This window comes from Bison bison, unplaced genomic scaffold, assembly GCF_000754665.1.
Source record: "Bison bison bison isolate TAMUID 2011002044 unplaced genomic scaffold, Bison_UMD1.0 scf7180017864348, whole genome shotgun sequence".
NCBI classification, from domain to species: domain Eukaryota; kingdom Metazoa; phylum Chordata; class Mammalia; order Artiodactyla; family Bovidae; genus Bison; species Bison bison.
Window position 1 is genome coordinate 241,121 of NW_011494920.1, and position 15,582 is coordinate 256,702.

Here is a 15,582-nt window from a genome sequence, read left to right on the forward strand (position 1 = left end):
TTGGTGATGGACAGGGAGGCCTGGCGTGCTGCGATTCATGGGGTCGCAAAGAGTCAGACACAACTGAGCGACTGAACTGAACTGAACTGAACTAGTACTTTCTGAGTAGTCTTTATTCTTACGGTTAAGTAGATTTGACTAAATTTCGAAGGTGATGCCTTAATCTCAAATTCTATGATTATTTGTAACGGCATACAACAATATACATTAACATAAAATATTTATAAGAAACCTATCTAGATTAATGAATGCAATCCACTCATAATTAGCTTAGCATTTGTAAGCACATGTACATTTTCAAGGTGGTATTGAAATAGCTTATTTTCTTAAATAGACAAAACATTGCATGCAAAACCTTATTTACAAGATTTTAATATTAATATATGGTATTGGAGTCAGACCATATGTCATAATATATTTGCAAAAGTACACAAGGCTCATAATTGCCTAGACTTGATTGTCTCAGGAAGATCAAGACCCTTGATATTTATTTTTCTAACAAGTACCATACAGTGATTGTTCTCAAGTGTTGTTCTAATCATGTAACACATATCAGTTCATTTAATCCTTGAGACCTTCCTAAGAAGGGCTATTATTATTAGCTTATTTGTTTTACATAAGGAGAGGACTGAGGTACCAACCTGCCTCAGGTAGTAAGGCAGGATGAGATTAAGTTCCTCTTGGCTGGTAAGTGGCACGTGACCTGGATTCAAACTCAGGACAGCTGGCTCCCAAGTCCCTTCCTCCCATCTACTCTTCCCTGTGGCCAGAGCTTATAAAGCTATGGGCTTGTAAGATGGTACCCAAAGAGGGAGGGTATGGAAGTTATTTAAGACAATAATATATCTTATTTCCCTTAAACATACACACACACACACACACACACACACACAGACAAGTTCTCACACTCTCACACAGTACTCACATGTACAAAAAACCAAAGGCTAAATTTGTCAGATTGGAAATTTACATATATATATGTGTGTGTGTGTGTGTGTGTGTGTGTGTATCACCAAAGTAGTGGGGATATGGAAGTCATGGTCTTCAATATTTTTGGATTAAATTTCTAGTGCCTTACTTTAGGTCACAATCTAAAACTTAACCCCATAAATGTTATGTCATTAGCAAACATACTGACATATAATATTAGTTCCTCCAGCCTTTATACGTTACCAAAATATTTAGTTATATATTTCAACATGTATATGATAGATACACCCTTTATTTACCAGTTGGAAAAAATACCTTTCTAATTTAAGGGTCCTCTCTTACCTCTATCTTAAATAAACAAGTAACAAATTCAACTTGCAAATTATGTTGGTTGACTCATTCCAGTCCTCTGAGGTCTCTGACCTGGAATAGTATGTGGCCTGCCCTTCACAGCTGGCATCTTTGTTCCATCCATAGTGATATTTGTACTTCTTAAATGCACAACAGAAGGTTTCATACTCAGATCCTGAATCTCCCCTGTGAGTGCTGAGATAATTTTTGAAAAAAGTCTTTTCTAACAACCAAACATGTTTGTATGGCTGAGATGCTCATGTCAGGCCTCAAAGACATCCTCATACACTTATCCAAAAGTTATGGTAGAACGCCACTGAACAAAGAAAATGCCAAGAGACATGAAATGGGGTAAAAGAGAGGGCTTCAGAAACCTCTCATTAGCGGGAAAAACACACAGCACAGAAAGAGCACAGGCGAGCGTCGCTTCACCATGGAGAGACCAGAGCAGTTAAAAGAAAAGTGAAGCTAATGACGTGCCAGATGAGCAGCAGCCTTCTCAGTGCATCATATGACGTTCCTTCTTGCAATCTGGGAGCCTGTCCCGTGTTTCCTGTGGTGCTTTTGAGTCAGTCTTTGTAGGAAAGAGATAAGTTCCCTAAAGTTTCTAATTAACGTATGTCCTTGCTGATAGACCCTGGGAAAGAGGCACTTCTTCCTTTCCATTACGGCTTATATTTTAGATTTAATTACTGTAGAAATGAATCAGGAAACATGACTTCAGGCAGAACATTTTAAATGTCGGCAGAGTGATCATATTAATTCTCCATTTTAAAGGATCCATTATCCCATCTTTACGATGACTGATGTGAAAATAATTTTAGGAAAGAGGTTAAAGATGGGAAGACCCTACAAGCCATGGTAGGATGACCCATGTGATGCCGTTTTTTGGATAGCTGATTTGTTTGGATAAAGATTTAGTTTTATTTTATGTGTACACTTAAGGACTTGTACATAAAGGAACTGTACTCTTCTTCAAGTGTTTTACATGAAGGAACCTGAGCCCTTCAACTTGAGTTTAAATGTGTTAATGAAATATATCCTCCATTCACATGATCAAAATCTGGTCACATTTTTTTACTGCCTAAAATGAATAGAGGGAATACTTAAAATTATTTTATCTTTCATGTCATGAGCTCAAAGTCAAGGAAATGCAGTGAAGTTACTAAATGTTTGGTCCTCCAGTACAATATGTATTAGGAAAAATAAAAACCTTAAAATAAAAGAAAAAATAAGGTCTTACTGTACAGCACTGGGAACTATATTCAATGTGCTGTGATAAACCATAATGGAAAAGAATATGAAAATGAATATATATACATATGTATAACTAAATAATTTTGCTGTACAGCAGAAATTAACACAATATTGTAAATCAACTACACTTCAATAAAATTTTTTTAAAAAGAAAGAAGTTGAAAACATGTGGGCTACCTTCTCATACAATCCAGTGCTCGGATAAAGAAGTCCTTGTGTAACTGATGCTCATCTCTCAGGATTGAGCACTGTTCAAGCGTCACGGACATCGATGTCCTGTCTTTGGCACTTTTACAACAGGTGAAACGAATGCCATTTAGTTTGCGACAGATCTGTAACAGACATAGAAATGGTTTCTTGTTTATTTGTAGATTACTCTCAAGCATCAGAGTCCTCTAAACACTCCTAGTCTAAACTTACCAAATTTATGCTAATTTTATGAAAGTCAACTATTTCAATATGCCCTGTGGAAAGGAAAAATAATACCTTTTCATTTCAAAAGCTGATGGAATAGATTTAATTTATTTAGCTCTTTGTACATGAGGTGTGGGGCTGTTGAAGGCATGTAAGATGGTAAATATTCCTCAGAGGCAGCGATGCTCTGAGAGGGTATCTAAGCTGCAGGGGCTAATGATAATAATCACAGCTCAGAAGTAACATCTTATTAGTAATGGGGGAAAAAAAATCTGTATTTCCTGGATAAGCCCTTTGAATCTTAAAGAGCTAATACCTTCTCACATATGTTTGAAATAACTTTTGCTAATCTCTGTGGGATAGTATGAGACTTTAAACACCCACGTGGTGCCAAGTGCAGCAGATAAGGAAACCACTCATCAATGTAACTAACAAGAACTAGGACGCCACAAATGGCCACTGTTAATTGCATATCTACTGTGCACCCGGCACAATGCTAATAAATTTCACATAGATCTGCTCTTCCAATTTAATTGCACATGAACCCTGGAGGAAAGCATATTCCTCTTATCTTACAGATGAGAACACTGAAGTTTAGATAGGTAAGATGACTTATGTACAACAGAGCAGAGCCAGGGTACTAATATAACTCTATCTAACAAGGACCAAGTCTTTAACTTCTGTCCTATTCTGCTTCTCTCTGTAATTCTTTTTTTTTTTTCTTGTTATTCTGATGTAAGCCAGAAGAAGAATCTCTGAGTAGCAATAATTTATGGGCTCATTGCCTGCTAGGTAACAGGCGAATCACTCCATTCTTTTTCCTTCCCTGGCCCTGGTAATGCTCTGATATGAGACACCAATCATCAACGTAGCATCAACAATGTTAATCAACATGCACTTAAGATACATTTAATGCGATGAAATACAGGTCTGCTTTATTATCTGCCATCAAGGAAGCCTTAACAGTTGCCTACTTTGAAAAGAGGGTATAATAATACAGTTCATCAAAGGTTTTTACCATGATTTAAGTATGACTCCAACACTTAGCTTAGGATTTACAACTCTTTAATAGACCTTAGGTAAATACTTTCTCACCATCTTTAACATGACTAGAGAAATGTGAGAGCATGATTTCAACACATAATCTTTTTTTTATCTAGAAAACTCTAATGTTTTTAAATAAACAGTATTTCAAAATTTTTCATATAAAATAACAAAAGCTTTACTAAATTTATAATAACAGTATATAGACCTCAATGGTCACTTATGAGAGATGATCTTTAAAAAGAGTGAATATTCTTTAAAATGCTCTGTCACAATTATATGCAGCTATCCTATTAAGGATATTTCATGTGTCAAATTTAAAACGAATAGGAAGCTTGGGCAATTGCTTCAAAGCAGACTGGCTGGGTCTTCATTTCTGTATTTCACAACTCTTTAGAGCCAAATGAGTTGTTTAATTTGGCTCTAAATTTAAATTTAACATTTAATTTAACATTAGCTTAATTTAGTGTTTGGTATTTTTAAGTTCTCATTTTCAGTTTTAAAAATTCATTGAGATAAAATCAAATAGCTTTATATTTTTAATTAGAACGTAAAACAGTAAAAAAAAAAAAGAAGCAATATTTCTTTGTTTTAAAGAAGAAATAGAGACAAAAATTAAAATTTTGTGGAAGATGTTGAAGGGAATTTCTATATTTCTTGAAGAGTAATACCAAGGTCCCTGGTTTACAAAGAGGATACTGAAACTCATGTATCACTCTACAGATATGCTATTTATAGTTAAGCCAATATTCCTACAGAATGTCAAATTTGTACACTATGGGTGTTGTACATTTATCAAGGCAGGCAAACATCCATTCATTCATTCAGTGGGAAGTTGTGAGTAAGCCATATTTGACTGGTATATACATTTCAGCTAAAGTTGAAACTCCAATACTTTGGCCACCTCATGTGAAGAGTTGACTCATTGGAAAAGACCCTGATGCTGGGAGGGATTGGGGACAGGAGGAGAAGGGGATGACAGAGGATGAGATGGCTGGATGGCATCACTGACTTGATGGACAAAAGTTTGGGTGAACTCCAGGAGTTGATGATGGATAGGGAGGCCTGGAGTGCTGCGATTCATGGGGTCGCAAAGAGTCGGACACGACTGAGCGACTGAACTGAACTGATACGTTTCAAAAACATTTTCAGAAAAGTGTAGGATTTATGGGAAATTTCTTTATATATTCAAATAAGAAAACTACATGTACTAGAAAAAACATACATTTGTGGTTCTGTGCATCCTTAACTTAAAAATTTACATGACTGACAATGTGTATATAATGACGTGTATATGTTCCTAAGTTGTCAGATAGCCCTGGGAAATGATCAAACTCCTTTTGTGCTCTCATGTCATTAGTAATGTTGCAAAAATAACTTATGACCTGTCTTTGTGAAATTTTTCTGAGAATTAGCAACCATAGCAGTCTTTGAAGATGTAAAGAGCAGACATGGGAGAAAGAACTATTAAAAACAACCTTCATGTAATGCAGGATGATGCTAAATGGGACCAGTGTAAATGAGCTGCTCAAAAGCAATCTTTCGTACTGCTACCTTTGATGTTCTTCCCTGGGGCTCCAAGAGGGCATGAAGGGAAACCAAAGCAGCTTTCCCCCTGCCTTGTTCTTGGTGAATTATTTTATATATACACATGGTAAATTATCCATTCCTTTTTCCCAGAAGAGAGTAAGTAATACTGGACTATAATTGAACCGTTTGCAGTAGGGGAAAGCCTTTGTTTTAAATACTATTGATAGAAAATGAATAGCACACACGGGAAGATCTGTTACACTGAACTCCGAATTACATAAACAGCCCTGTACGTGCAGTAAGTACAAATATGACATGCATCAAAAAGATCTCCAAGGCGTGTCTTTCCTGATGAAAAGATCCTTTCCTCGTGAAAGGATCTCTGGGCCTGAACGTTTAACAAAATTCATATTTTCATGTGAGCTATGCCTGAATGGTTGCCAGGTAAGAGTTTAAAAATATAGGCACAGTTTTCTCCCTCGATTTTGTAGAAACCTGGGGTGGGAAAGCAAGTATATCTTTTACCTTGAGGGTGCCATTAAATGAGAAAAGACCATATAGAATATAGCTCATTACCCCAAGAGCCATCCATCAGTAATAAATTCTATGCCAATATTGAGATGAACAAGTACATTTGCAAGCTCATTAACAAAGCACTATGTCCAGAAGCCCTACCGAGGCTGTGAGTCAGAGATCTGATAATCACATTCTGTTGAAACCATACTTCTCTAAGGGCATCACTTCAAAACCTTATTGAGATGGGCAATTGACATTGCAACACACAATATCAAGAAAATCACAGACACTTGATTTTAACCTCAAAGTATCAAACACATCCTGAATTTATAAGAAAAGCTAATGAATAGGATTTTTTCTTGCTGAATACATCTTCTATCTTGTGTTCTAGACTATTGATAAGCTAGATGCCTAATCTCTTGAATAATGGAGAGTGACATCTGGTAAGCCAAAGTGCAGAAGTTGGACCCTACAGAGCAGATACCCAATATGCCAATATGCTTGCTGATTGATCATCATGGTGACAAGGAATAATATTTGACAGGAGAGTGCCTACCGTTGCAGCCAGCCACATGATTTCTACATTCTTTCTCTTTTTGGCTTGGATATTTTGATGGAGATTTTCGAGTAATCCTTTTAAATCATTCTGTTCTTGAAAATGTGAAATGTCTGAAAAACAAGAAAGGAGGGGAAAAAGGGAAATTTGTGTTAGAGTTAAGCTGCCCACAGGGTTTTTTTAAACATATTTGTAAATGCAGTTTCCAAAACAACAAATGCCACTTTGGAGCAGAGAGTATTTGAGGATAATCATACTTCCTTACTTACTCATACTTTACTTAGAAATATGCCTCAGTTTCCCTCATTCCCTATGGTGTATAACCGGTGATATAATACTCACCAAGAAGGGAAAAGTTTTAATGATGAGGGCTGCCTCACTTCAATGAAAGCATACAATGTGGATGAGGTGTGAGACACAACTTTTCATTTTTGGTGACCAAGCAGCTAGTTTGAATCACGAGATTATATCAAACTGAACATCTCAGAGGTGAAATTTGGAGTTCAACCAAAACACATGAAATCAGTTTCTACGCAGCAAGATTCTTCAACTTAGGCGATACTGACATTTTGGACTGGCTAACACGTTGTTGAGAATGGGCCTATAGTCTGTGTTGTGGGATGTTAAATTGCATTCTGACCTCTATCATTTAGAAGTCATTATTACCCTTGCATTGTGATAATCAAAAATATCTTCAGACATTGCAAATGTGCCTTGTAAAGTCTATTCTGGTTGAGAACAAGTGCCATTAAGGAGCAGAGGTATGGATGGAAAGAGGAACAAAGCAAGAGGCAATAGTTAATTAAATGCGATAACTGAGGAAGGGAGCAGGAAGTGACCAATTGCTCAGATCTCTACATACTCATAACTAGAGCACGGGTAGCCAATGGCATATGGTTCATATTTAAACCTAAGGAAATGTACATTATGACACAGTGTCCCTGAGTCTCAGGGAGATGGAATTCAAGTTTAGAATACAGAGATGGACACAAAAAGCCTAAGAGAATGGTTGGGTTAGTACCATCATACTACACGCTACCATGGAATCCACAAATTAAGGGATGAAGAACTCCTGAGAGCTATAACTGAGGCTAAAAGCAGCAGAAAATACATAAGAACAATATGGACTATACCCAAGCTACATTGTAACATTAAAGAGATAGATATGTTCCTGAATCTAATCACATTAAAAATGACACAAATAAGCTTTAATTATAATGAAGCTTTACATTTTCCAAAATTGTATTAGATATTTCCTTTTATTAAAATAATATATCTGAGTAGTTCTTGACTTCAGCTCCAGAGAGTAGAGGAAATATTTCCTAATAAAATATATTTGCAATTTATATCTACCAAGAATGGAAGTGGTTGGTGAAATGGAACTAAGCATTGAAAACAATTATATATCATCTTGAATTTCATGTCCACAAAATAGAAGAAGGTCAGGACAATCCAGATTCATATCCTGTTTTAAGGAGGTGAGATGCAAATTTTTAAATAAATATATGCATGATTCCACTTTATTAGTTCCTAAATGGGAAAACTGTCAAAAGTCAATTTTTTTACTGTATAACTAGATGATTCCTTTTTCCTTTTCTAATTTTTTTGGCCACAATGTGTATGCAGGATCTAAGTTTCCCAACCAGGGATAGAACCCACACCCACTGCATGGGAAGCATGGAGCCTTAATCACTGGCTGACCAGGGAAGTCCCAATGATTCTGTTAAGACAGAGAAACTTTCCCTAAAAACCTCACATTGTTAGGCAGGAGACTCTGATACACAGAGACTTGAACAGGACACAGGTTAAGGATAAAGGGGAGGAGGCGTAAATACAGAAGGCCTTGAAGAGAATTGCTGAGTCAGCGCAGGACTCAAGAGCTAATGGAAGACACCAAGGACAGGCATGGTGCCTTCTAACTGATGCTTATAGAGCAGAAGGAGTAAGTCAGGCCTGCCATCACGCCTCTTAATGCTGATAAATGGCAAACAAAATAAAACCCCAATAATCCATGGCTTAGAATAATAATCAGCAATTTTAAATGATGAAAAGGGGGTATCATTGACATAGAAAGTGACCTTGACATTGCTGAAAGGAAAAATCAGTCATATTAATAAATGAATTTATTTATATAACACTGTGTATGCGTGTGAATTTATGTGTGTGGCACTATGTGTGCACACGTTTGCCTCTCTATGAAACCGCAGGCAGAACAAGACATCGGTTTAGATACTAACAGCATTCATCTTTGGGTTGTGAGACTTAGGGTGATTTTTCAGCTGCTTTTTAAAATACGTATATATTTTATATTGAAATATAATTGATTAACAGTGTGTTAGTTTCAGGTGTAAAGCAAAGTGATTCAGTTATACCTATACATGTACCTATTCTTTTCAAATTCTTTTCCAGTTTAGGCTATCACAGAATATTGAGCAGAGTTCCCTGTGCTAAACACTAGATTCTTGTTGGTTATCTATTTTAAATATAGCAGTGTGCACATGTCAATTCCAAACTCCCAATCTATCCCTCACTCAACTGCTTGTTTATGTCATTTGAGACACTTACAATAAATATGCATTGCTTTAAAATAGTAGTTATTTTAAAAGCAAGGGAGAACAGAGTACACATATATAAGAAAAGGGGAAAAAACCCTGAATTCTCATAATACAAAGACCTGACCGCCAAGTCTCCAAGGTCGCAGGGTGGGATAGATTTTTAAACCATTATTAACTGCAGTCAAGTGTATGCGGTCATGGGCTATGACACAACAGTAAAAATAATATTAGGGGTCTAAGAAAAGGAGTGGGCAATTCAATGAAGAATAGTTGGATCTGGAAGGGTTTCTAACAAAGGTAATGCTTTGTGTCTAATGAGAGCATTTTATGGTGAGAGAAAAGTGTCAGCAAAGGCACGGACCTATGAGGAAAAGTGGGAGTTCACCACATCCTTGGAGAGCATGATCTCAGAGGCAAGAATTATGAAGAGTTTTGCTACTATTCTGAGATATCTGAACTTCTTCCTTAAAAAATGGGAGCACCTGGTGAATTTTAAATATGGACATAACCATATCTGACAGGTCCCTGAGACACTTTCCGAAATCACCTGGTATAAATGACTTTCAAACATTTTTGAAAGGAATACAAAAGAATTTTACTTCATATAATTGTCCAGTTAGGCACACGTTTATCCCTTTGCAACACACATTTTATGAAATCTATTTACCCCTGGGCTTCACTGGTGACTTAGATGGTAAAGAATCTGCTTGCAGTGCAGGAGACCCAAGCTTGATCCCTGGGTTGGGAAGATCCCCTGGAGAAGGGAATGACTACTCACTCCAATATTCTTGCCTGGGAAATCCCATGGACAGAGAAGCCTGGCGAGCTACAGTCCATGGGTAGCAAGAGTCAGACAGGACTGAGCGACTCACACTGTCATATTCACATTCCATGTTGCTTTCTTTTGAATGTTGGTCCCAACTCACCAAATTGATTTAACATCTAAATCATGTCAACATGAAAAAAAAAAAAATCTTGCAAAGCATGGATTTAAGGTAAGTCTATATTCAAGATGTTTAGGTGACTGTTTCATAAGGTTCATAGTCAGAGGAGACAAGTCAAAAACCCAGTGTCTCCAGTACTGTGCCAGTAATTTTCCTCCAAACTGTGTTAGTGTCTTCACAGTTGGCTGGTGGCATTAAAAAAGCAATTCCAGTATTAAAACAATAGACCAGGCTTCTTCAGAACTCTGAGAATCCAGAACAAAGCATAATAACTTTTCAAAATGATTTAGTTTCATAGTTGATGTGAAGATTTTTAAATCAGCCATTTTAAACAGACTACAAGGTTCCTAAAATAAGTCAAACAAATGGCCATCCTTTGCTCATTTCTACCACATAAAGACAGTGCTTTCAGATACATAGAAATGATGATCCGTAGAAATTTCACTCCTTCTCCTTATGGCATGCTTTTTAGAAGGAAGACATTTGATGATCTTAAATTTTTCAAGCCAGTTTCTATTTCTGTAATGATAAAACTTGCTTTATTCAGAGCACACCCCTATCAGTCCATCACTTTGATTGAGGCCGATTTTTTTTTTAACCTGACACAAATCCTGCAGGCCCAGGAATTCCAGTCTGGTTCTAGAAACATGCAGAGTTAGTAATGACCAAATAGGTGAGATTTCAAGATGTAATGATAGATCCTGAAATAGCAACTGAAAATCCCGCTATCCATGGAACGTGGATGGGTTTTGTTACTGAACCAACTGGGGTCTGCGCACTCACTCGGAGGGAAGCTAATCTACTGACTCTGAGTTGAGGTGAAGATACGTGCTGTGTTTCCTGTGGAGCACCAAGCAAGGAGTCCTGGACGGCTAGTGCTCAAAAGGCCTGAACCCCCCAACTGACCTCAGCAAAACATTTTTAAAGGCAAAATGAGGGAGTGGCTTCCCAGGGTATGTGATCACCTTGTGCACAGTTCTCTGACTGGTTGATGGTGAGGTAACAGGGCAGTGTCACAGGGGTTAACATCATACCTCAGGCACCAATAGGTCTGGGGGTTACATGCTCATGGTAGTCAGTAATTGACTTCTTCCATTTGTAATACAACTCAGAAATGTGCATCAGATACTGTTATCTGGGTACTTTGGAGAGGAACTACAGCAGAGTGTCTAGGGGAGGGGTGTGTCCCATGAAGGCCTCATACAGAGTGTCCTGCTCAGGTACAGTTTCCTCCAATGTAAATATAGCCGATAAATGTTGCTTTTGATACTCACTCCTGCATTACTCTAGGACTGGATTTAGACAGAGCAACTGAATCTCTATACTTATCTCAGTAAGAGTATTCTGGTTGTCAAGCAGGGTTTAAGAAAGTAATCAGAAGGTGCAAGGTACAAGAATTTGCATTGTATTATTGGTTATATTAAATAGCAGCAAAAATCTAAATGATGATTAAAGAGAAGTAATCTGTCATATATTTATATATCTATATAATGACATGGAATCTAATTCCTTGTACCTCAGATGGTAAAGAACCTGTCTGCAGTGCAGGAGACCTGGGTTCAATCCCTAGGTTGGGAAGGTACCCTAGAGGAGGGAATGGCAAACCACTCCAGTTTTTTTTTTTTTTTTTAACTCCAGTATTCTTGCCTGGAGAATTCCATGGACAGGGGATCCTGGCAGGCCACAGTCCACAGGATTGCAGAAGTTAAGACACGACTAAGTGACAAATATACATACAAAATGAATAAACATGCTGTACGTATTAACATGAATGTATACTAAGAACTATATTGAGCAAAAAGCAAAAAGATTCAGATAAGATAAAAGCAATAATATAAAGCCAAATGTGCAAAAATGTACCATATTTTTATGGATACATACATATAGAGAAAAATCTGAGAATATAAAATACCACATTCAGGATATTGATTTTCTTAGGGAAGGAAAAGTTCGGGATGAGAACCAAACAGGGCACAAAGGAGATTTCCAGTCTGTCTAGAAATACATGTTTCCTACAAAATTTCTGAGACTGACTGATGGGTTTCAACATGTTTGTATTTGATGATTTGTGCTTTTTTGTTGTTACTTGGAACTTTCATCATTCTTTTTAAAGAAAGCACTGAGCCAAGATTCTAGGAAATGATTTCTAATGCCAACTCCATCCCTGCTTTGACATGTTGTCACAGACAAGTAGGTTAACCCTCTGTCCCTGCTTCCTGAACCGCAGAGTGAGAACAATAGTTCCATCATGCTTCATCAACTTGAGGTGGGAAACAATGAATAAAAGTCTTGGCAGAAGAGGTGACATTTTTAAACTCTGCGTCAACTCTGAAAAACAGAGGAAGATATTTGTGGTTCTTAAGAAAGAGCTCATCGCCTCAGATAGAAAGCTACTTTCTCAGGCAAAAGTCAGCATTTATCCAAAGTAAGAAATATACCCTGACACAGACACAGGTGCACACACGGTCATGATTCCAAACATTTCCCCAAAGCCAGTGACTGTGCTCCCACCACTCCCTGATGGGACAGAGCAGCTAAGTTCAGAGTCACTTTGCCGTAGCTATTTTTGCCCTGTTTTGTCAAATGGGATTTCTTGAACAACAACAGTTCTGAATATGACATTGACCTGATTCAAAGGCAGGGTGCTGACAAGTGAGAGGAATGAGACCATGAACTCTCAGCTCATTGAACTGTGATGCTAATGAGGCCAAGGCAATAGCTGCATCACCTCACGGTCAAATGACTTTGTGTTTTCAGAGAAGGTTCCAAGATGAAATAGATTTCACAGCTGCCTTCCCATCACCTTCCACCCATTTCTCAGTGGGGAGCAGGCACAACATTAACAAGGATCTCTCACACCCTCATTCTGGAGTCAAGTGGTATAAACTCATCTCCGTTGAAATCAGGACTACTTCAGGAATGAGCATCTAAATGTCAGCCAATCGGAACTTGACTTTGACCTTGGAAACTGTTTCAGGGTTATGTAAGTGACCTAAATTGTTCCAAATAAGTGAGGGTCAGGCCTCTGTGAAGCAGAAGAGGAGGAAAGCTCTTTTAATCTCATTACTTTAACATACAATTGACATGGGCTTCCCCGGTGGCTCAGGGGTAAAGAATCCATCTGCAATGCAGAAGACCCAGGTTTGATCCCTGGGTTGGAAAGATCCCCTGGAGGAGGGCATGGCAATTCACTCCAGTATTCTTGCCTGGAGTCTGGCAGGCTACACTACATAGGGTCATAAAGGGTCAGACATGATTGAAGTGATTGAGCCCGCATGCACAGTTGAGCATGGAGATTAGAAGAAGGATAAAGTCAACACTAAGAGTGATGAAATAGGGGAGAAAAGTATCTTTTCAGTGCTTCTAAGGGACTGAACCAACCCTCTCTTAAAGGGTTGCCTACCTTACCAATGACATTTTCAGTTCTTTTTTTAAGTGATGCCAGGTTGAGTTAGGGTTTCTGTCACTTTCAACCAAAAGCATTCTAAGGTACATATCTGGTTATACAGGGATTTTTAACACTGACTAGCCATATTGGAAATGTTTAATCCTGCATTAGAGGTGAGGAATCACAAATAAGTAGGAGTACTAATGGAAAGCATCCCATCCATCACTTCTACAGTGATGGTTTTAAAACATCTTTGTTTTACATTCTTTGACACTGCTTCTATTAAGAAGATGGCATCTTTGTACCTTTATCTGGAAGCTGGGTGGGCTTGTGACTGTGTTGACAAATAGAGCATGGCAGATGTGATGCTCTGTGACGTCAAGGTCATAAGTAACCATGAAGCTGCTGTCTTACTTTCCTGGAGTGTTGCTGTCTATATTCCATCTTTGAGGGTATCGCATCTGGTAACCCCTGCACTAGGTTTGCAGAGGCCCAAGTCACGTGGAGGGTCTTATTTAGGTATGCTAGTTAATAGCTTCAGCTGAGCCCAGCTTTCGAGCCATCCTAGCCCAGGTGTCAGAATGAGTGCAGAAGCCTGTTGCTGCTGCTAAGTCGCTTCAGTCATGTCCGACTCTGTGCAACCCTATAGACAGCAGCCCACCAGGCTCCCCAGTCCCTGGGATTCTCCAGGCAACAACACTGGAGTGGGTTGCCATTGCCTTCTCTAGCAGAAGCTGGTAGACAATGTCATTTCCCAGTCATTTTAAGGGACACCAGCCATTCTTCTTTCCAAACGACATTCTTGGTGTAGGGAGAAACACCCTGCCTGAACATCTCCTAACCTACAGAACCTGTGAGCACAAATAAAATGATTCTCATTTTAATCAGTAAACATGGAATGATTTATTACCTTGTAATAAATTACCAAAACAACTACAGTAAGGAAAAAAAAAATCTTAGAAGGGCCTGTATTTCTAAGTATGAAAAAAATGAACATATGATAAATAATGCTTTTACAGTCCACTCTGGTTAGTGATAAGAAAGCCTTCCTCAGTGATCAATGCAAAGAAATAGAGGAAAACAACAGAATGGGAAAGACTAGAGATCTCTTCAAGAAAATGAGAGATACCAAGGGAACATTTCATGCAAAGATGGGCTTGATAAAGGACAGAAATGATATGGACCTAACAGAAGCAGAAGATATTAAGAAGAGATGGCAAGAATACACAGAAGAACTGTACAAAAAAAAACCTTCATGACCCAGATAATCACGGTGGTGTGATCACTCACCTAGAGCCAGACATCCTGGAATGTGAGGTCAAGTGGGCCTTAGAAAGCATCACTATGAACAAAGCTAGTGGAGGTGATGGAATTCCAGTTGAGCTCTTTCAAATCCTGAAAGATGATGCTGTGAAAGTGCTGCACTCAATATGCCAGCAAATTTGGAAAACTCAGCAGTGGCCACAGGACTGGAAAAGGTCAGTTTACATTCCAATCCCAAAGAAAGGCAATACCAAAGAATGCTCAAACTACCACACAATTGCACTCATCTCACACGCTAGTAAAGTAATGCTCAAAATTCTCCAAGCCAGGCTTCAGCAATACGTGAACCGTGAACTTCCAGTTGTTCAAGCTGGTTTTAGAAAAGGCAGAGGAACCAGAGACCAAATTGCCAACATCTGCTGGATCATTGAAAAAGCAAGAGAGTTCCAGAAAAACATCTATTTCTGCTTTATTGACTATGCCAAAGCCTTTGACTATGTGGATCACAACAAACTGTGGAAAATTCTGAAAGAGATGGGAATACCAGACCACCTGACCTGCCTCTTGAGAGATTTGTATGCAGGTCAGGAAGCAACAGTTAGAACTGGACATGGAACAACAGACTGGTTCCAAATAGGAAATGGAGTACGTCAAAGCTGTATATTGTCACCCTGCTTATTTAACTTCTATGCAGAGTACATCATGAGAAACGCTGGGCTGGAAGAAGCACAAGCTGGAATCAAGATTGCCGGGAGAAATATCAATAACCTCAGATATGCAGATGACACCACCCTTATGGCAGAAAGTGAAGAGGAACTAAAAAGCCTCTTGATG

At 38.3% G+C, this 15,582-nt stretch overlaps 1 protein-coding gene across 2 annotated transcripts in view; it reads right to left on the minus strand.

Annotated features, from left to right (window-relative positions):
- INPP4B (inositol polyphosphate-4-phosphatase, type II, 105kDa) overlaps positions 1 to 15,582 on the minus strand; it is a 717,001-nt gene that overhangs the window by 52,651 nt on the left and 648,768 nt on the right. For both annotated transcript variants that reach the window (XM_010854712.1, XM_010854713.1), the window contains 2 exons: positions 6,599 to 6,711; positions 2,716 to 2,870 (listed from right to left, as the gene is read on the minus strand). In XM_010854712.1, the coding sequence (XP_010853014.1) occupies positions 2,716 to 2,870; positions 6,599 to 6,711 (268 nt within the window). The remainder of the gene's footprint in view (positions 1 to 2,715; positions 2,871 to 6,598; positions 6,712 to 15,582) is intronic.